The 22,494-nt window shown below is 39.6% G+C and overlaps 1 protein-coding gene across 2 annotated transcripts in view; it reads left to right on the top strand.

The window, feature by feature from the left end:
* Positions 1–635: 635 nt before the first annotated feature.
* The window catches only part of ROCK1 (Rho associated coiled-coil containing protein kinase 1), a 59,844-nt gene continuing 37,985 nt past the window's right edge, over positions 636–22,494 (top strand). For both annotated transcript variants that reach the window (XM_081205694.1, XM_081205693.1), the window contains exons 1-8: positions 636–1,488; positions 13,683–13,764; positions 16,232–16,332; positions 17,013–17,150; positions 18,746–18,921; positions 19,943–20,027; positions 20,432–20,576; positions 21,655–21,793. In XM_081205694.1, coding sequence (XP_081061820.1) covers positions 1,396–1,488; positions 13,683–13,764; positions 16,232–16,332; positions 17,013–17,150; positions 18,746–18,921; positions 19,943–20,027; positions 20,432–20,576; positions 21,655–21,793 — 959 coding nt within the window. In that variant the 5' untranslated portion in view covers positions 636–1,395. The remainder of the gene's footprint in view (positions 1,489–13,682; positions 13,765–16,231; positions 16,333–17,012; positions 17,151–18,745; positions 18,922–19,942; positions 20,028–20,431; positions 20,577–21,654; positions 21,794–22,494) is intronic.

Raw genomic sequence — 22,494 nt, 5'->3', positions numbered from 1 at the left:
ACCTCAGCACTTCACGAGCACAGACCGGCTGCCACTCTCGCGCTTACAGGCGGCGGCACAAGCAGAGAAGAAGAATCTAGACAGGAGAACCCGGGGCAAGAGGAGGAGGGGGGAGAGAAGAGAAGAGAAAAAAGGAGGCGCGCGCGCGCACGCGCTCAGATGCCGAGTAAAGTCGCCGCGCGCTGGCTTTCCGCCCCCGTCCTCCGGCGCATGCGCTCCCCGCTTCGTTCCCCTCAGTCTGTTTGAACAGGAAGGCGGACATATTTGTGAGAGTCTGCCCTCCTTGACTAGCTGCTGAGGCAGCGGCGGGGCCTCGCCGTTCTTCTCCTCGCCTCCTTCGGTCCGGCTTCCCTCACGACTTGGGAGCAGCGGCTCCTCCTCCGCCGGTCGCAGCTGCGGAACAGGGACAGCAGCTGCAGCAGGGTCGAGCGGAGTCGGGAGTCCAGCGGCCGCACCAGCTTCTCTCCCCCCCACCCCACCCCCATCGCCCGCCCGCCCCGCGAGAGAGAGACGTGAAGCCCGGCGGAGTGTGAGGAGCGCGGCTGCTGTCGGGAAAGAAAGAGCGGGGAGGAGGCGGAGAGAGAGAGAGCGGCGGAGAGGCGACGAGCGGCCGCGGAGGACCCGAGGAGGGGGGAAAAAGGAGGCGCGGGAAGGGAAGATGCCTTAGCCGTTACGCGGCCGTTGCTGGAGCCGCGCGTGTCCAGAGGGCAAGGCGGAGGCGGCCGCCCTTCTCTTTCTCTCTCCCCACCCCCACCGCCGTGTCGCGGCCTATTCTGCAGCTGGCAGCCTCCCCCCGCTGCTGCAGCTCGGGCAAGGGAGGCCAAGCCGTGCCCTCCTTCTCCTCCTCCCTCAGGCCCGCGTCTCCACGGAGGGAGCTGCCCCGCCGCCGGTGACGCTCTGCTGAGAAAGTTTCCTGTTTTCATGCTAGGCCTCTCCTCTCTCTTTTTTCCTCTTTCCTCCCCTTGTTTCAAAGAAGTTGCTGCTGGGTAGCTGGCATCGGAGAGGAGGAGGAGGAGGAACCGCTACGCTGGCTGCCAGGGCGGCTGGGAAAATGTGGCTGCAGAGGCACGGGGGCCCAGGCTGGAGGCGAGAGGAGACTGGCAGGGCTGTGGCTGCAGCCTAGGCGCTGAAGAAGAAGGGGCAGCGGGGAAGGACTACTCCGCACCCCCCAGCCCCCCTACGGGAGGGGGTAGCGCCTTCGCTCCCGTTTTCGGCTTTAGCTCTCTTTGGCGCGAGGATGTGTGGCAGGGAGAGCATGAGGGACAACCCCAGCGCATCCCCAGACCTCCTTTGAGAAAGGAGGACTAGGAGAGCAAGCTCAGGGAGCACTCCTGTTTCGGTTTTTTCTTTTCGTTTTTTTCTGTGGATTAATAAAGCGATCACCTCTTCAGCACCATGTCGACGGGAGAAAGCTTTGACTCTCGGTTTGAGAAAATCGGAATGATGATAAAGGATCCCAAATCTGAAGTGAACTCGGACTGCTTATTGGTGAGTTGTATGTACTACTGTTTTTGATAAATGAATATTAGCTCGGACTCCTTCTTAGAGAAGAGAGCTTCCTCCTAGAGGTTTTTCTTTTTTTTTTAAAAAAAAAGGCTACTGATGTTTGCCTTCTGATGAAGAGGAATAAATGTATTCTGGGTGTTATGTGAGATCTATTTTTCCAAGAGGCTGCTGCTCATCTCCTTATGTCTTTCTTTAAGCTGCTGCTTTGCTTTCACTATTTGATAGGCTGCAGTAGTATTCAAAGATTTGAGTTAATATGCTGCAATAAAAAATGTTGTTAGGTGGAGATCTGCTTTTATGCTGCAGCTGTAACCCAGGAAATCCTGTTGTGTGAAGATTTGTACTTCTAAGGGATATGTTAAGAGTGACTTGTTTTTGTTCCTACCCACCATATTCTGGAAAATGTGGCTAATTAATCACTCATCTAATGTATTACCTCTGCTGAATAGTGCACAGTTAAACTGTGGGTTTCTAAATCTGAAAGTAAATCAAAATATTATTTCATTCATACATGTGAAAGTAAACAAATACCTTAATTCAAGACATGGTATAAAAGTGGCAGGAGTGGTGGCATCAAAAGTAAGCACAGAGTTGTACACACAATTTTTATTTGGCTTGTTCAGAGTACATTTAAGAGTCTTTCAGCATGGTTCTATGCATGCCTACTCAAAAGTAAGCTCCAGTGAAGAGCTTACTTCCCATGTAAGCAAAGGCTTTGCTTTTGAATGAAAGATGAAACAAGTGAGTATCTTTGATTTAGTAGGCAGTTCCTTGTAAAATTTCTTCTCTGAAGCAGACTGTTTTTAAAGCATTTTGACAAAACTTTTTAATACTCTACCGAAGAAGAAGCAGTAGGACTTCTTAGTGCATATAAATTTTCTAGTGATTTTTTTGTTAAAAATTGCTCAGTGTTTCATTTGTGTCATTTAAGGGCTTCATTAAGCTAGAATACAACTTTATCATAGCTTCCCAGAGCCAACTAGTGTGGGAAGCTTATATGCACAGCAGTGGTTGTTGGGTGTATGGTATAGCTATATAAAGGACTGAGGGGATTTCAATATTGTGACTGACTTGGGTCCTAAATAAAGACAGGATTCCACTAGCAAGTTTTCTTAAATGAAAAAAAATGGCAACCCATGCCAATCAGAGGGTTAATATGTAAAAATTTAAGAGATCAAATTTTTTTTGGTCCATTATATGCATGACATACATTTTATAATGTATATAATATAATAAACTGGAACAGAGGTAGGCAGGTATGTTTTTGTATTGGTTCAGATTGATTATAGACCTATAATTTAATTATAATAGACAAAGTGGGATCCATAATCTTTGAAAAAACATTAAGGGAATTCTGTAAGAATTAGTAGATCAAATATTTAAGTAGAGTCCCTCCCTACAGTGGCCCCCTCTTCCTTCCTTCTTAAATAAGGGCTCTGATAGCTGTGGATTAACCTCCAGACATGGTAAATGGGTGGGAGAGATTTGGAATCTGTTGCATAATATTGGCCTTTGCTGTGCTACTTTTTCTGGTTAACTTTGAAGCAGCTACACGGCTGACTGTTGTTGCTAAGCAACAGTCCTACATATCTTCATATATTTTTTCTTTTCTTATAAGGCAAGGCACTTTTACATACCTCGTCCATGGGTGTTGTATGGGCAATTCATGTGGCAGTACGTGGCAACTAATTGCCCCTATTGCATGCTTGTGGATAAAGGCAATGAATGTTTTCATGTTTGTGATAAAAACATTTAAAACAGGCTTCCTCAACCTCGGCCCTCCAGATGTTTTTGGCCTACAACTCCCATGATCCCTAGCTAACAGGACCAGTGGTCAGGGATTATGGGAATTGTAGTCTCAAAACATCTGGAGGGCCGAGGTTGAGGAAGCCTGATTTAAAACATTATTCTGAATCAAGTAGATAGCCTTCATGGAAAAACATTTTCAAGCATTAACCACAGATTGGTAATATGTAAACTAGGCCTCAGTATTTAATTTTTGGGCAATGGCAGGAAATATGTATGGGACATACTGAATATAGGAAGTTGAGTCAAACTATTAGTCCATCTTATTTAGTATTGTCTACACTGACTTGACAGCCATTCTCCTAGAGTTTCACACAGCAGCCTTCTTCAGCCATACTGAGAGATAACAAGGGATTGAATCTGGGAGCTTCTATATGCAAAACATGTGTTCTACCCCTCCATTACAGTCCTGAGTGGGACAGGTATATCCAAAGTCCGTTTCAGGGGTCTAATCCGGCCCCTGTGGCAGTTTATTTCCTGGGGTTAAATCCTTAAAAAAAAACCCTCAACAACTTCAACCTAAAAAAAGCTCAACAAATTCAACCCTAAAAAACGGTCAACAACTTTGGTTGGCCCTTTGATTGGCCCTCACGGCCCTTCACTTCATTGAATCTGGCCCTCTTTGAAAAAAGTTTGGACACCACAGTACTCTTTCTTATTTGTGCCACCTTTTGTTCCCTTGTTTGCCTTCCCTTCCCTTTTTGGCTCCTGCATCATCTTCCCTTTCCTTTCGGAACCCCCAGTGCATTAGTCTAATATACATAGGTAGTTCTATATTTTTCAAAAATGTTTTAATTAAGCTTCAGCTCTGCAACCTATCCTTAGTTCGCAGAAAATAATTGATGTTTCTCTAGGTGTGTGTGAGTGTGTGTGTGTACTGTGATGTTGATTTCCTACTTAGCCAAATGCCAGATGTGAGGTGGCAAGGATAGTGATCTCACCCATTATTGTATCTAAGCCTGGTTAGGTAAGCATCTACATTTAGTCCTCAGCAAGTATGCAATGTTTCTGTGGACAGAGTTGGATTTAACATTAGTCCAAGTAGGAAATCTTCAGCATCTACCTTTAGATACCCATTCCCTTTGACAGTTTCCCTTTAAGATCAGGTCTGAAAGAATTTTGCTGAACAAACAATGTGTTATAGACTTGTTCATTTGTATCTGTTCAGGAATGCAGATATATTTGTCCATGAATTTATATAATCTAGTACATTACTACAGGTCTGAGATACTAAATGAAGAAACCTATGGGCTTCATGTAGCCCTCAGCTACCTTGTGAAGTTAATGGTATTGTCTTGAATTTCTATATTTATTTTTATCATCAAATGTTGTGGAACTTAAGATTGTAGAAAATATAATGATAAAAACCTAATTCATGGAAATTTAAAATAAAAATGCCTTAATTTTATTAAAATATTTATAAGTTTATCCAGTGTTAGCGATGGATGTGCAAGCTGCTGAACTGTTAGGTACCAAAGTATATTATTTTTGCCAGTTGGAGAAAATAGAGGCAATATTTGGAAAGAAACAGTGTAGTAAACAAAATTAAGGATTCAGTATTTGGGATATATGCATTGTCCATATTTCGTGTTATAGTGAAGCAGAAGTGGAGAACATGAGGCTCTTTAGGTGTTGCTGGAATACAACTCCATTTCCCTTGACCATTGGCCATGTTTGCTGGGGCAGCTGGGAATTAGCATCTAATAACATTTGGTGGGCCACATATTCCCTGCCCCTGTGGTAAACACAGTTAATGGTTTACTATGGACATAGAGATAATTTCCACTTGATCCTTACCAGTGGCTTAGCATTATATCCAAACCAGGAACAAAAAAGCCATCATCAGGAAGCCTTGAACAATTTTTTGTTTCAAATCATGGTTTGCTTGGAGCCAAACAAGGTACTATCTTTGGTTTTGGTATAATTAAGCCAGGGATTGTGGTTTCAGTGTTCCCACAGGGAGGAGCAACGCAGAAGCCATCTATGCATACTTGATAAACTATTAACATGCAAACTGAGCAAATATGTAGATAATTCTTATGTAGAATTGTTATTCAGAAATGGGAGAAATTTAATTTATTCCGAAAAAGTTCATAAAATATCTAGCAGTACATTTGGTGCTCAGTTACTCCTTAATACTATTGGTTGAACATTTTATTCTGTACTGTGGTGTTTTATTAATTCATCTGATTTGGTTGTCACAGCAAACTATAACATAGCATGACAAGAATGAACCTTAGCCTTGCTTCCCCCCACCACATCCCAGACGCAAGGAATTCAGAAGTGTTCACTTCCCTTGTTATGCTGTCCAACCTACAAACTGGTTAATGTTAACATTAGCTATGGTTTGTTTGAAACATGCCAACTTTATGCCATGGGTACAAAGATACAGTAACTTGTTTCCTTCTGTGGTTAATGCTAACCACAATTTGCTTCTTACTTTGTCCAAAGCTTGAAGTGATGCAGAAGCAGACCTCTTCACTTCCATAACAACAGCTTATCATGTGCAGCGAAATCCAGCCAAAATTTGTGGTCCTCTGGCAGAATGCATCATCAATCTGTGTCTATTAAAAGGCTCTAAAATAGTTGTGTGTACCTTGACATTAGCTGACCATGTATCTTGGGTACATAATTATAAGTTTTTACCCCCAGTTCTCTGCTGATTGGGCCTAGATCCTCAAACCCTCAGTCAAATTGGAGTAAGCAAATGGCAACAAGAAGGTCCTGATTTGCCAGGCAGCATTCTCTCTCTCTCTCTCTCTCTCTCTCTCTCTCTCTCTCTCTCTCTCTCTCTCTCATACCCACACGTGTGTGTGTGTGTGTGTGTGTGTGTGTGTTATGATGATGATGATGCTGTTGCTGTGGGGCTGCCTGGTCTGGTGGGGGGGGGGAAGGTGCCTAGACAATTTGTTTTGGTGCCCACAACCTAGGTCTGAGGAGCCACATGGCTCCTAGCATTGCAATCTCAGTTTTTATCACTGGCTCCTGCTTGTGCAATGGGGCTTTCCTCCTCTTTGCCTCACATGTACCCCTGAGATTGATTTGGGGGCTCAAGAGAACCTCCCAGAACACCATGCAGGGGGGAAGGGGGATTATTTTGTCTGGCAAGCTGCTATGCTCACACAGACAGCACTTTTGTGATAGTGCAATTTAATTTCTGCACTGTGTACTTAAACTTCCAAAAATATTTAGATAAAACCACTTACCAGTGATTCCTGAGTAAACATAGCAGTCATGGGATAAGAGAACAGGTCCTCTTATGCATCAGTTATTTGTTAAAGAACAGGAAGTGTATTCTGCTCTGGTCAGACCTCACCTGGAGTACTGTGTCCAGTTCTGGGCACCACAGTTCAAGAAGGACACTGACAAACTGGAACGTGTCCAGAGGAGGGCAACCAAAATGGTCAAAGGCCTGGAAACGATGCCTTATGAGGAACGGCTAAGGGAGCTGGGCATGTTTAGCCTGGAGAAGAGGAGGTTAAGGGGTGATATGATAGCCATGTTCAAATATATGAAAGGATGTCACATAGAGGAGGGAGAAAGGTTGTTTTCTGCTGCTCCAGAGAAACGGACACGGAGCAATGGATCCAAACTACAAGAAAGAAGATTCCACCTAAACATTAGGAAGAACTTCCTGACAGTAAGAGCTGTTTGACAGTGGAATTTGCTGCCAAGGAGTGTGGTGGAGTCTCCTACTTTGGAGGTCTTTAAGCAGAGGCTTGACAACCATATGTCAGGAGTGCTCTGATGGTGTTTCCTGCTTGGCAGGGGGTTGGACTCGATGGCCCTTGTGGTCTCTTCCAACTCTATGATTCTATGATTCTAAGTGGAGAATAGAAATAAGTGGACAGTTCTCACAATGAAGAGGTGTAAGAAATGGGCACCTTCAAGGGGACCCATGCTTTAAAACTTGCTCTTGTAAATGACTTTGAGTTAGAGGTGAGCAGTGAGGCTGCCAAGTTTTCTGATGACATCCAATTGTTCAGGCTAGTAAAGGCTATAAGAGTTTGCAAGGAGCTGCAAGAGGATCTCTAAACTGTAGGAACGAATGACTGTATATAAGCAAATGTGGTACAGTGTAAGTAAATGTAACATGATGCACAACAAATCCTAACCACTTACACATGGCTGAAGTGGCAGTGACTGACCAGGAAAGAAATCTTGAGGTTGTGATATACAGTAGTTCAGTGAAAAGGTTGAATCAATATGCTGCAATTGTGAATAATGGGAATTCCATGTTGGGGATAATTAATAAAGAGATTGATAATAAAACTGTCAATATCATGATGTCTTTTTAAAAAACAAATGACCACATTTGGAATATTTTGTACAGTTCTGATCACTGCACCTCAAAACAAAACTATGGATTTCATTAACATAAGATACAGTTGCAGCCACTAACTTGAGACAGCTTTAAAAGAGGTTAGACAAATTCACAGAGGAAAAGGCTATGACTGTTAGCCATGGCTGCAATATTTTTTTTATTTAAACCATTTATACACGGCTTAATATTTTAAAAATCTCTAAGCAGTAATAAGAAAATAAGTGGTAGGATACCTTTGAATCCCAGTCAGTGGGGAACAATAGCAGGAGAGGGCTATTGTGTTCATATCCTACCTGTGGCCTTCCTATAGGCATCTGGTTAGTCACTGTGGGAACAGAGATGCTAGATTAGATAGGCCCTTAGTCTGATTCAGTAGGCTTTTATGTTCTTATTTATAACAAAATTGCAGAACACCTAGGTAAACAACTAAGGGAAAAAATATTCAGTTACTGCAGCTTTTGGTGTCTGTTTACGAACAGCTTTGTGTGCTGGAAGGAAGAATTGTATTTTACAGAAAGTTAAACTCATAATAGATTATCAGTGTTTATTGCAGTGTTGTAAACTGAATGTTTAGAATCTTAATAATGAATTGAAAAGGGAATGAGTGTTCTGTACAGCCTAATCAACGACAAGTTCGAGAGAGAGAGAGAATAATGTTTAAGATTTAAAACTGAGATTGATTCAACAATAATGGATCTTTCAGGTATATGCACATTTATAGGAAGGAATTGGGCTGTTCAGGCAGATGCTATCAGTGTAAAGATGATCATTCCTTTTGAGGCATATAATGTGGGTTAGTCCTGTGGTGGTATATTTTTCATCAGAAATTGTAGTACTTTGTTTTGGAAAAAATCCTTGATATTTACAAATGTTGTTGTGTTGTGGGGTTGAACTATAAGGACTTGCATTGTCCACAGGCAGACAGTCAATGGACCCTGCAGATCATTAGTTTCAAACGGATATAAATGGATAAACATCTACCATCCATTGCTCAATGGGTTGAAAATCTTACATCACTTTCCAATTTGAATTTTGGACATATGGACTTTCCCCCCGCTGGTTCAGAGATCAAGGGTCCATCTAGGCCAGTCTCTTCCCTTTTTTTCTTTAGAAGTATTCTTTTCATGCACTGTAGGGGGTTGGACGAGATGACTCTCACAGTCCCTTTCAACTCTACAATTTTATTATTATGATTCTATATGTGTTTAAACTAGGATTGATGGATCATTCTTAATGTGGGCTGACATTTCTTTCATCATGTTTTAAAAAAGATAGCTGCAATGATTTACCATACCTGATCTTAAAACGTTCAGGTGAAAGAGTTCCCAGTCTCGAATATCAATTTTGGTCTTACATTTGATCTTTTATTAAAAATGAATACTGTTAATTTGAAGCAAACTTATTTGTGTGGATATATATTCTTGCAAACAGTGTCCTTAAGGAAAGAGTGCTCCCAATCTCTAATACTCAAAGAGAGTAAGAAACCTGTTAACATGGATGCCAATTTTTTTATTTTATCTCCCTTGGAATGAAATGTTAGTTAAGATGAAAGTATGGACATATCAGACATTGCTTTTGCAGACCATCAGAATAAAACTACTATTTTTTTCTATTATGTACAATCACTTAATCCCATTTAAAATAGTGTGTCTGATCATGTATTTAAAGCCTGGGGGAAAATATTCTTCCACTCCAGTCTAATTGTGTCCACAAAAGTTTATAGTTAAAGTGTGTTTAGGGGGAAAATAATCTCTGTTAAGTGATCTTGAGTGTACACTTTAGAGACAGCTGATGTGTGTTTGGTTTACTTCTTGGCAGGCTTCAGAAAGGGAGAGGAATACTATTTCTTTACACTCCATAATAGTGAGGGAAGAAAATGGTATGTCAACACAGTGAATTGATTTAGAAGAAAAGGGCAATTTAAATAATTTAAATGAAGTTTTCTAATGAAAATTGTTCATTTGTTTCCTAACATGACTACTAAACCATGTTAATTTACAACTAGATGGGGTATTACTTGAAATTTCATTCTACCAACCAGGTCTTGCATTTCTTTGTTGCACTTTGTCTTTAAAGTATTTCCATATAGGGTCTGCCTTACTACCAGCTTCTGACTGTTTATAATGTCAGCAGTGCAACCCTATAAAACAAGGTGGGCAACTTTTCTTTTTCTTTTCAGGACTGCATTTTCTTGGGGAGTAATCTCTTCCAGGGGCAGAATGCCAGCAGTGGGTTGACCCAGAGCTGATGTTGGAGAATCAGAGAAGAATTGGGAGAATCAGAGCGTTCTAGATTAATTCATTAACCCCACCTTGTTTCAGATTTCATCATAGCTACCTCAGATTACCAATTCTATGCAGGTTTACTCAAAAGTAGTGCTCAAATAGGTATACAAAGGATTTTGTGTTTATTGTTACATCAGACCAACACAGCCATTGTTCTTGAAAGAAAGTGAAAACAATTATTTACTGATTAATGCTCTCTGCACACTCAAAACACATGTGGCCTAAACTACCAGTTTGTTGCTGCACAGCTGGTGCTATACAACTGTAGAAAAAGTTAATCATGTCAATTTTTGAAACAAAATATTGCGCTTCTGTTATTTAAGACACTGTATTTTTCCTAGCTTTTTGAAGTTCGCTTTCCTTCTATGTAGTGTCATAACAAACAACAGGTAAGGAATTACAATGGGTTAGAGAAGTGGGATAGTTTCAGGAAGTATCTAGGAATGCATAAAGTGAGGCTTTGGCTCCCAAGCTGTAGATTGTCCATTTATGCTGTAGTTTTATACTGAGAAATATGTCTCATTGACTCAGTGGGGCTTTCTCCCAGATAAGTTGGCATAGCATTGCAACTACATCATAAATATGGGAATATAGGAACCCATGCATTAGACATTTTTTTTTGTCTTCTTTCTAATGTTGCAATCTTCTGCTTCGTTCTGTTCCATCCTCATAAAAAAGATAGGAAACAAAAACAAAATGCTTATGGCTGATAGCAAACAAGATCTGTTAGTTACTCAGCAGACTAGAGTCGTTTATATTTGTAAAGTGAAGATGAGAAGCCTATGTTTGGTAGGGAGAGTATAAATTGTCTTATTTGAGAAAAGATCAACTTGGTTCTTCACTTAAATAGAAATACCACATTTATCTCATTGTACTGTATCTGGTAAAGCCACTGATGCAGTTTAGAGATCAATTATTAGCAAGTTTATATCTGGATTATAATTAACCCAAGAGAAAATACTTAGTTTTAGAAATCCAATTTAAATGTTAAAAAATCCAAAGCTTTAAAAGATGGATTTTTATTCACCCTGCTTGTAGCCGATTGTCAGTATTATTTATTTTACTGCTCATTAACTCCCCCCCCCCCCGAGCCCGCTAGGACCTTCTCTGGGTCTGGCTTCCCTAACTCCCTGATGTCCTCCCACTCCTCCTTGTTTGACCACCCTCTCCATGGGCCTCATGACATGCATGTGCATGTGTACATCTGGGGAAGAGCCAACTATGCATTTTTACTCAGAAGAACCCCATCGTGTTCCTTAGAGCTTGCTCCTTAGTAAGTGTTTTTAGGGAAGCCTGTTTTGTGGTACAAATGACCCACCCAAGCAGTTCCATACATTGTGGGAGAGGGAGAAGAACCGTAAATAAACCCTCTTGCCTTCCTCTTCATCACTCAGGTTCAGGACTTGATGAGCAGTTCTCAATCTCAATAGTGATACATAATGCCAATTGTGTAGTAGTGCTAGACTCCTGAGGTTGAGGATTAGGTGAGAGGGAAATTACTCCACTGAGCTCCAGCAGTCTTATAAACTATGGGGAGAATTTACCTGCTGTTCTCCCCCCTCTTGCCCACTGCTGTTTCCAGACCTTTAGCTTATTAGCTAAAAGAACCATTCACATTAAGAGGCAGTATGTTTCTGCATACCAAAACAGGAGAAGGCCATGCATTTAAGAACAAGAGCAGAACAAAGACCCATCTAACCCAGCATCCTGTTCTCCTAGTTGCTGACCAGATGTCTACATTAAGAATACTAAAAAAGGCTGTTGCTTTGCCTTTCTTGTCTGTTGTGTAAGCTTTCTGGAGGCATTTAGCTTTCCACTACTGAAAATAAAATGGTGTACTTGATTAACTTTTGGATTGATCTAACAGGGTTTTTCCTTGTGTTATTATCACATTCCCATTTGTTCTCAGATATCTGGCTCCTTCCAATATCTGAGCTATATATTTGCATAGTTTAGTCATGTCTTGATTTAATAGACAGAATATCTGGGACAAAGGACACTAAAGCAATTAGACTTTCAAAACCAAATTTCACAAGCTGAGAAACAAAATAATTAATGAAAATTAGGCTTATGGGCAATCAAAATTATCAAGGAACTGGAGCAACTCCTATGTGAGGAAAGAACACATTTTGGGCCTTAGTTTAAAGCAGGGGTGGGAAGTGTTTTTGGCTTCTTGGGCCAGATTCTTTATAAGGATCAGCCTTATGAATGAGGTCACCCATCTGTCAGTTGCTTGATGGTGAGTGATTTGGCACTTGAATGTCCTGAAGTTGGGACTTCAAAGTGCATTGCAGGTAGCAAAGCGTTGCTAAAACAAAGGTGTTTTCCTCCATTTACATTTAGTCCTGCCAAGCTGGTAGGATTCAACTGCTGCTCATCAGTTGATGTATGGGGGTTAAATCCTGCTATATTATTGAGTGTTCCAGTTCTCTGCAGGATTGAACCCCACCTCTCTGGCAGAGAGTGACATCAGTTGGTTGACAGGGATGTGCCGTTTTGGGGAAATGGCTCTGTGAGCCAAAATGGACTCACTGAGGGGCCAAGATTTGCTGCCATTCATGGATTAAAGAAGAGGCAAGTGAGAGGGCACATTATAAAGTTTTGTGAAATTATGCATGGTGCAGAGAAATTGGATAGGGAAAAGTCTTTCTTTCCCTCTCATAACACTACAACTCACTGAATCCAATGAAGCTGAATGTTGGAAGATTCAGGGCAGATAAAAGAAAGTACATCTTAAAAAACAATTTGCTCTTACAAGAGGTAGTGACAGCTACCAATCTGAAAGCCTTTAAAACAGTGGCTCCTAATTGGCTGGGGCAACCCAGTTAGATAGGCGGCAAATAAATATAAAGATTATTATTATTAGCTAGACGGATTCAGACGATTAGAGGATAAGACTTTCAACTTCTACTGGCCATGATTGATGGCTCTGTTTTGCTTCCACTGTTCAAAGTATGCCTCTGAATTCAAGTTGCTGGGAAGTGCAAGTGAGAAGAGTATTTCTGTGCTCAGTTTCTGCTTGCGGGCTTCCCATGGGCATTTGGTTGGTCGAGCAGGACTCTTATGTTCTTATGACCGCTCAATCAAAGCAGTTTGTCATAATTCCTTACTAATAGGAGTAAGACATGCTGCATGTGAGAGTCTATGTATTGGGGTAATTATCCAGCCCCGGCATTGGAAGAGAAATAGCACATCTCTGACCTTCCTTCACCTAAATCTCACATGGGGACCTAGTCTTAGATCAAAATAGTTTTTACCAAATGTTTTTCCAATATTATTTGGATTATGTGTTTGGGGGAACCTTTGAGGTAGGCATTGGTTGACGGGGTGGTGATGGAATCTTCACTGGATTCAAGCCCTATATGCCCTTGGAACTTTACTAAGTGGAATGCTAAGAAGAGAGTTTGTATTTGGGGTCCCTTCTACACGCATTGTTTCTTAAATATGAAACTTAAACTAGACATTATTTCGATGGGGCACCAAGTAGGTCCATTTGGCAAAGTTCAATATACTTGTGCTCCCTCAAACTTTAGCTGTTGCCCTACAAGTGCTTTTTCTCTCCTGGATTCAGAGTCAAGCTCCTCTGCCCCATTTGTGACCAACTTTTTACTTTTTCATCTATCTCATTTTGTAGACAGTAATGTGATGAATTATTTACACTTCATGTATTCTTTAAACATTTTAAAGCCTGAGAAGTTGTATACAGTATAGCTAATACATATAAATTGTGTTCTAAAGAAAACATCACTTTTGTTCTTCAGGATGGATTAGATGCATTGGTGTACGATTTGGACTTTCCTGCCTTAAGAAAAAATAAAAACATAGACACCTTTTTAAACAAATGTAAGTATATGTCTTTGTATATATGTTTACAGGATTTCTGGTGTTGATAATGTTCCAATATACAGCTTTTTTATTTTAAAAAAAGGAATTTTATGTGGTTAGCAGTTTGCATGGAAGTATCTTTTTCTCACCTATATATGCATTATTACAGTTGTTACTGCCATGAACTTGTTGGAGGAAGCATGGGCTAAAAATTAAAGCAAAGCTGGGAAAAGAGAGGCAGATGTAGCAATTCATGCTGTGCATGTAATGAATAGGCAATGTATCAATTCACTGCCTGAAAATGGTTTAAAGTTAAAATTGCAAGAGCAATTTCAGACTTTTGGAAGGGACAATGTATTGTGAATCCCCACTCACTTCCAGCTGCAGTCAGCATCGTGCTCTTCAATCCAGAGAGCCCAGCCAGGCTGCCTGGCTTCCTCCCCACTTCCTCCCTCCTTTCCTCCGCAGCCCAGCTGCCGGTCCCTGGAGCCTGAGACAAGAGTGGAGCTTGCCAGCCTGCACCTTAATTTGTTTCTCTGGCTGTGTGAGTGCCAGCAGGCTGGCTCCTCCCTCCCTTCCTTCTTGTGCTGATCACTGAGCAGAATGGAGCCACCTCCCGTGACTCATGTAGCACTCTAGAGAGTGGCTCCCAGTAGCTGTGGTTTCAGGGTGAGCCGTGGCTCGTGGCTGCTAGTGGCTTATCTGTGGCAGTTCCAAGGCTTTGGAAGGCCCTCTCTGTGGAAATCCACCTGGCTTCTTCTGTGTTGCCTATTTCTATAGAAATAGAAAATGCTTTTAAACAAACAAACTTTAAATACATTGTTATCTTTATTGCTGTTTTTCATAACTAAGTTTTTGTTCTGTGGCTATTAATATTGCAGCAATATTGCATGTTTGTTGTATGTTTATTTAGGATGTACTGATGGATTGAATTGGCTATGTGTTGGGTTCTCAGTATAGAGGCATTGTGGAAAAATAAAATCCAGTGCACATATGCTCAGTGTGGGGATTTGTAGGACTTGAAAAATTGCATAGGGCTTTGATTTGAAATATTTCTAAAATTATTGCGCTACAGAAATGCTGAAATGCCTACTATGTTAATGGCTGAGAGGTTTTTTTATATTAATCAGTCTATAAATTAATAAAAGAGAAATAAATAAAAACACTTTCCCACAATGCTTCTTAATGAAAATGATGACTTATTATGGCAATAAACCAGAGGACTCTTTCATATTTTCACATTTGCTTACCTTCCTGGTAAGAAACTTGGTAGTCTAATTGCTCAACTTTTTAAACATTATAATTTTGGATTTCCTCTTCATATATGCCAAAATATTTATCATTTTGTGGTCTAGCCACTATCCCCCCCCCCCCAATTTAAATGTCCTATCTGGGAGAATGGGAGAATGATAGCATACAATCAATTTAATGGATGATTGTAAAGATGATTTTTTTGATGCATTAAGTAGTCAAAGTGTTACCGTATGTGTTTGAATAGCGTGAGATCAGAGGTTTCATACTTGCTAAATTCATTCCTTTGGAACATAGGAAGTTGCCTTATACTGTACTGTGTTGGACCATTGGTCCATCTACCTCAGTATCTTCTACACTGATAGGCAACAGCTCTCCAGGGTTTCAGACAAGGTACATTCTAGCCCCACCTGTACACGATTGTGATTGTACCTGGAACTTTTTCCATGCAAAGCAGGTGCTCTGCCACTGATCTACGACCCTTTTACCTTCCCAGCACTGAAAATTTACAATCTGTGGCTTGGGGAGCACACTCTATATGTATATCTTAATAAGGGTTGTAATTGGTCAGTATTCTAGTATGTAAATATTGTTCCTTTGAATCTTTCATTAGAAAAGTTTGTTTCAGTTGCTGTGTTCTGCAACCACAGAACTGAAATACTTTTTATATAATCTCATGCCAGTGTTGACCCATGTAGATTAAAATAGCATGTTACCAAATTTGGAGTTAGACTATTTGACCACTGGGAATTTAAATCATTGCAGTTTATTGGATGATGATTTTTAAAAATGCAGACTTCCTGCTTATATTTTCATGGTAAAGTTGTTTTTTAACATGAAAAAATAATAAAAAGGCCAAACACTGGAATCTTATTTTAGTATCTAATTTGTAACTTAAATAGCTGATATGTTGTGATGAATGCAGATTTATCTGGTCTAATTACTAGTTTCATATATTTGCGTATAAGTTGAATTAAAATTGAACTTATCTCCTGACCTGTTCCTACAGTGAGTTGTTTTATTGTGCGTTTGGCATTTATATGTTGCCATAGGAATGAAAGTAACTTCGAAAGGAGATACTTGCAGTAAAGAAAAAAGATTTTAAAAAGAGCAAACTCTAGTCTTTAAACAATGTTTACCCAGTACATTTTTCTTATATGAAAGTTTATTTTTAAGATTGTGTGTGTGCTTATGTCTCGTGGTGTAGTTTTTTTAATTTATATTTTCATCACAGATAAAGACACAATAAACAAAATCAGAGATCTGCGTATGAAGGCTGAAGATTATGAAGTGGTGAAAGTGATTGGCAGAGGTGCATTTGGGGAAGTTCAGTTGGTAGGTTTACTTTTTGTGTATGAATAAGGCTAGCATTTGTAAAAGAGGAAGCTGCAATTGAACAAAAAACCAACGCTTATATGTGCACTGTATACTTGTGGTGATTCCCCACCTGCCCCCATGACACTTCATGCATTTTTTAAAAAGAGTTACTTGTAAGGAATCACAAAGCTGTTTTGATGAACAAGCGTAACAGGACCAAAACAGTAAAAAATGGCCCTGATTTTAAAGACACCTATTAATCACTAATTGCTTGCCCTGGGAGTATCAGGCTTTTGGGGGTGCAATGGTGCCTGCTAGTGCTGGGTTAGTGACATCTACTGTGTTGTCTTCAACCAGGTGCACCAGACCAAGCACATTACAGTACCTTTCAATCATAAAATCATTCAGCATTTGCCATAGCGATATGTCAAGCTATGCCATGACCTTGCTGCTTTTTCCAGGGTCACAATGCTATGGTTTTTCAGGTTTACAAATGCATTGACTATGCTCTGAAGAGCTTGAGAAGATCAGGGATGCTGTCTGTCTTTATGTGAAATGCAGAAGGACCTGTCATGCAACACTTGGGTATTGCGTATTGATTGATGCAAGGCATGTGTATCATATTCATGTAGACTAGGCTTTGCCTTAAATTTTAATTTACGGTAACATTTTCTCCATCTTAAAATTTGTTTTTAAAGGTAAGACACAAGTCATCACGAAAGGTTTATGCCATGAAGCTTTTGAGCAAGTTTGAAATGATAAAAAGATCAGATTCTGCATTCTTTTGGGAAGAAAGAGATATCATGGCATTTGCGAATAGCCCTTGGGTTGTGCAGGTATATTGACTAATTTTTGATGTGTTTATACCGTTAGTTTTGCTGAGTAAGGAAAAGTTCATTTTTCAATAAAAGTGCTAATTTACAGATTTTAGCAACTTTAAATCTTAAGTATGTTTGCATTTGCTGTTCCAAGTTTTGCAGTACACATAAATGTGATGATTACTAAAAATAGAAAACCTGGATGAATAATTTTTAAGTATCTTGGGCAGCATCCAAAGAGTGGACTTGTGCTCATAATGCTTCCTTCTCGTCTCCTTGCCCTGCAGCTTCCTGTGTCCCCCCAAAATCTGCTCCAGAGACTTCCCAATTCTTTACAGCAGATTTTGAGGGTGTGTAGAGGATTGCAGAGGAGAGGTAGTGAAGTCTGTTCCACTTGCCTGTGAACAGGGAAGATACAAACCCTTTTCTATCAATTCAATAGTAATGTATTTACTCACCTAGCATCTTTGTTTACCGTTGGAAGTCTATCCCTACTCAGATCAAGGAAATGCAAATCTGGAGTGGTGGGAGTGAACCTGTTGGCTTGGGCTTCAGTTTTGAGGTGGGGACAGAAGCCCAATTAAACAGTTTTACTAGCTCTACACAGATCTACAGGTAGGGACAACGTTCTTTCACACAGTAGGCTTCCAACTTTATTAGGAACTATGTGCACAAGTAGTCAATTAGAGGCTGTGCACACAATTCCTGTGTCTGAATATGGAGGGACACTTGCCCCAGTTAGAATATGCATTACTTTGTCTTGGACATCACTTGTTCAGATGGATTGAACACACCTTCCTCTGAATAATTAGCTAGTAGCGTTGAGCTGGCAGCAGCAAATATTTGATTGAATGTACATAGGCAAGTACAGCAGTGTCCTGGTTAGCCCACTCTTGCACATGTGAATATTTTATTTGTGGCTGATTTTTTCACTTGTCTTGCTGAAGCTAATATTTGTCTAAACACTATGTGTCATTGGTTTAGCAAGTTTTGTTGCTTTGGACATCTGAGCATTTTAAAGTCAAACAATTGTGTGTATAATTGACACAATGAAATAATTGAAGTCACTATTAACTTTAATGCAAGAAAGTGATGACTAATGACTAGTTTCCCCCAATATAACACTTAAGTAATCTTTATAAAGAAGATTTTCTTATCTGTAGTTTTTTCTTGAATGCTAATCATGCCTTTATGTTTTGAATACTGTTACTAAAAATAACAACATCTGACTATGAATGGCCTGGTTCTGTAGACCATTGCTTGGCTTACTGAACCAAGAAATGTAGTTTGAAATCCAGTTTGAAAATGGATTAGTATCCTGTCCTGTTTATTCTGAGGCTGGTAATCATAATTTCCTTGTCCAGATGAAACAAGGACACTATGGTTAAGTAAATCCTTCCTGGTTTAATTGCAGCTTGCTGCAAGTGTATTTTCAGATAAATAAGGCATTGTATTTAGATGGTAAACTGGTTCTTCCTTTTGGTTGATACACATAATGAACAGCAATGAATTGCTAATACTTTAAATGTTAACAAATAATTCTAATTGAGTGAGAGGAAGGCAATAATGATGAACTGAACACACAGTAATCTTAGTTTTATTTCCTTTTATAGTTATTTTATGCATTCCAAGATGACCGCTACCTTTACATGGTGATGGAATACATGCCTGGTGGGGACCTAGTGAATTTAATGAGCAACTATGATGTTCCTGAGAAATGGGCAAGATTTTATACTGCAGAAGTTGTTCTTGCATTAGATGCGATTCACTCAATGGGCTTTATTCACAGGTGTATATGCAATTTTTCTTAATATCTCAATACCTCAGTATTCTATCTGGAGTGCATTACAGTATAATCAGTTGCATGTTTAAAATATTTTTTGAATATTTATTCTAAATAGCCAGAATTTGCGCACTTCCTTACATGTTTGGGCTGGTCAATCGCAGCCATTTTGGGCAGAAACCATGAAAGGAAAGAGTAACGGAGGCAGGGAGAGAAACTGAACAAATCAAGAAGCAGGGAAGATTGGACAGGCAGAAGCTTTTTCCTTTGTTTGTCTTTTGCTGGTTGGCTGCAGAAGTTTGTGGTGGAAACCAGGGAGGGAGAGATTTATGCCAGTATAGATTAGAAATTCCAAATTCTGCCAAATCCAAACTCTCCCCCCGCCAGTGGATCTTGGAATTGGATTATACAAGTAGGCTTCTGATTATGTTGCCACTACTGTAAATAAGGTAAGGTGAGGCTCTACCATATGCTGAGGGAGGGAGGGAGGGAGGGAGGGAGGGAGGGGGAGAGAGAGAGAGAGAGAGAGAGAGAGAGAGAGAGAGAGTGAGTGAGTAGTGGGGAAATTAAAATGTATAGTTCTGCAATGTGCTTTGTGTTAAGAGATACAGAGGCAGCTTCATCACATTGAACGAAAGTCAAGTTTAAGAAATACCTTAGCCTCTTCCTAAAGAAAATTTCTGTCCTCTGTCTCATTTTTAATGGTGATATGCTAATGGTGAATTATGCTGCCAGTGGACTTTTAAAGGGGTCAGGCAGCTGGTGATTGGAAAGACCTCTGCCTGAGACCCAGGAGAGCCACTCCCAGTTGTGTAAAGCAGTTTCATTTGTTTGTGTGTTTCAATCACAGTTAGAGGAGGAATTTGCTCAAGGAAGAGGATAAACTATGACAACAGTAATGGCCAAAGGTTGGCTCTAAGTTTGTTAGGTGTTAGTTGTTAACCATCTTACGTGGCAAGACGGGTATGTAGGATAGCTGGTTTTTTAAAAAATAAATAAAACCTAGATTGATTTGCTTTCTTTTCAGAGATGTAAAGCCTGATAATATGCTGCTAGATAAATCTGGTCATTTAAAACTAGCAGATTTTGGTACCTGTATGAAGATGAATAAGGTTGGTATGCTTTTTTAAAAAAAATCTGAATTAACTTCCATGCTTTGAGAAGTAATATTTTTATGGAAGAATGTTACTTGAATATCAGTTTTGCCTAAATTTTAGATATTTGGAATACTGATGTGGTTTTTTTTAGTTTATTGCTCTGTTTAATTTTTTTTGGCATGTTTTAAAGTGTTGCTTTAATTGTTTTTACCAGTAATTGTATTGTTTTATTATTTTTGTAAACTAAATAAATTTTATGAAATAAATAAAATTCTTAAGATTTAAATGAAGTTTAGCTTACATATTTGACACATTTTCCCAAGGAAATCTAGGAAAATGTTTTGCTTCAAGACACTTTTTCAGATCCTAGGTGAATTCTACAGTGCCTGTTTTAAATAGCCCCTCCCTTTTCTTTATAGGAAGGCATGGTACGATGTGATACAGCTGTTGGAACACCAGACTATATATCCCCAGAAGTGTTAAAATCTCAAGGTGGTGATGGTTACTATGGACGAGAATGTGACTGGTGGTCAGTTGGTGTCTTTTTGTATGAAATGCTTGTGGGTGAGCATCAAAATAATCAGTGTTCTGCAAATGAAATTAACTGCATTTACTGTTGAATAAAAATGCCTTTTATTTTAACTGTTGCTTAAGGTTTACATGGAAGCAGGCCCCATGGAGTTCAATCGCTGCCTTTTACAAAGGTCATAAGATTGTAGTCTTCTATACTTCAATGCTACATCCTTCCAGATCTTATGCTGTTGCTAAACATCAAGTCAGGGAGCAGAAAGACTTTAGCTATGCAGGGTGTGATCTCAGATGAGCAGGCTGACCCTTGTGTTCAGTAGAGACCTAGCTAGATAATGGGAAGGCTTAATCTTATCCAACTATTACTGAGGGATTGCATGTTGCTTTTCAATGTAGAGTTTAGGATTTCAGCCTCCTTTATTTAAGGCTCCCACCTGGTGCTCTCTTTATTGTCTCTGGATGTCACTTTCTCTATTTTATGGACACTATTATAACATTAATTGTTACACCTGTCAAAACAGTTGCATATGTAAAAACTATCTTATCTATAAAAGAAAACGTTTTAAAACAACACATATATACCAATGGAAAGGATAGATGCTGCTACACTAAATGTATAATTTTGATGATGTTGATGGTGATGATGATGATGATGATAATAATAATAGTAATAATAATTTATTTCTACCCCACCCATCTGCCATTCAGAACACTGCACAGTGATTGGTTTTGTGTGTAGAACACATTGTAGAGGTTTTTGGCGCATAGATGACAATGGTCAGGCTATCCGAATCCAAAAATGGCCATAGTTGTCTTACCAGCTAAAACTAGTTCAAGGCACTCCTAGCCACTAAACTTAGAATCATGTGATGTGAAAATGCTTCTACCACATACTTGTAACATGAGCTTCTTGGATCTTCAGTACAACTGGAGTATTGCTTTCTAATTTGATTTTTATATTAAGTGATAAGGTGAATCCTGACTACTTAAATCATGGCATGAGAAGTAGCAATCAGTTGCTTTCTACATCTAGTATTTAGCCTAGTTCTGACACAATGTTATTGTCTTCAGCTATTGTGTGACATTTTTAAACTTTCGTTCTTTTTAATTTTAGGGGATACACCTTTTTACGCAGATTCTTTGGTTGGAACATACAGTAAAATTATGAACCATAAGAATTCTCTTAGCTTTCCTGATGATAATGATATTTCAAAAGATGCAAAAAATCTTATTTGTGGCTTCTTAACTGACAGGTAATATTTTACATCAAAATGAAAGTTTTTGGTTTAGAGGTTTTTCTGTAGTAAACTTCATCACCTGGTGATAAACCAGTGTTTATGAATTTTACGTACGTTTTAAGAAACTTTTTGATCCTATTAGGTCTTGTCCTGATAATAAAATATAGTGTTGCTGCTGTAAAACCACTCTGTATACGAGAGCTTTTAAGTCAGTCTGACAATTCAAGAGCTTGAAATCAGTTTCCTAGTATTTTTATTTGTTGAATAATAATCTTATGTTAAATGTTTTGGGCTTGCATTGCAACAGGGACTTGCGTGTGAATGGGCATGAATGCGCCTGATCGTTTTGTGTACTTTGACATAACTCTAGATACATTGTTGTGTGAAAACTTTCTCTAGCACTTATACAGCAGCTTACAGAAACAGTGACAATTCCGTTCATAGTCTGTAGCAGTCCAGGAACATATATCAAAAGGGGGGGGGATGCTGCAGTGTGTTTTGTTGAGGAAAACCCCCACTTTGGGTGGGGGTAAAGTGGATGGGAGGAGTGGTTAATATTTTTTATACACATTATTTCAATCTACCCCATAGTTTCAAGACAATGTTATGAGGTAGCATGAGTTTGAACCACAGGAGGTGTGAAACTGCTCCCTCACCTCAGATTCGGAGTGGATAAGCAGTTGGTGATTTTCTTCTGAGCTCTTCTCAGCTCCTAA

Source organism: Podarcis bocagei (genome assembly GCF_964188305.1).
Source record: "Podarcis bocagei genome assembly, chromosome: 8".
In the NCBI taxonomy this organism is placed as follows: Eukaryota; Metazoa; Chordata; class Lepidosauria; order Squamata; family Lacertidae; genus Podarcis; species Podarcis bocagei.
This window is presented reverse-complemented; position numbering and strand designations above follow the sequence as displayed.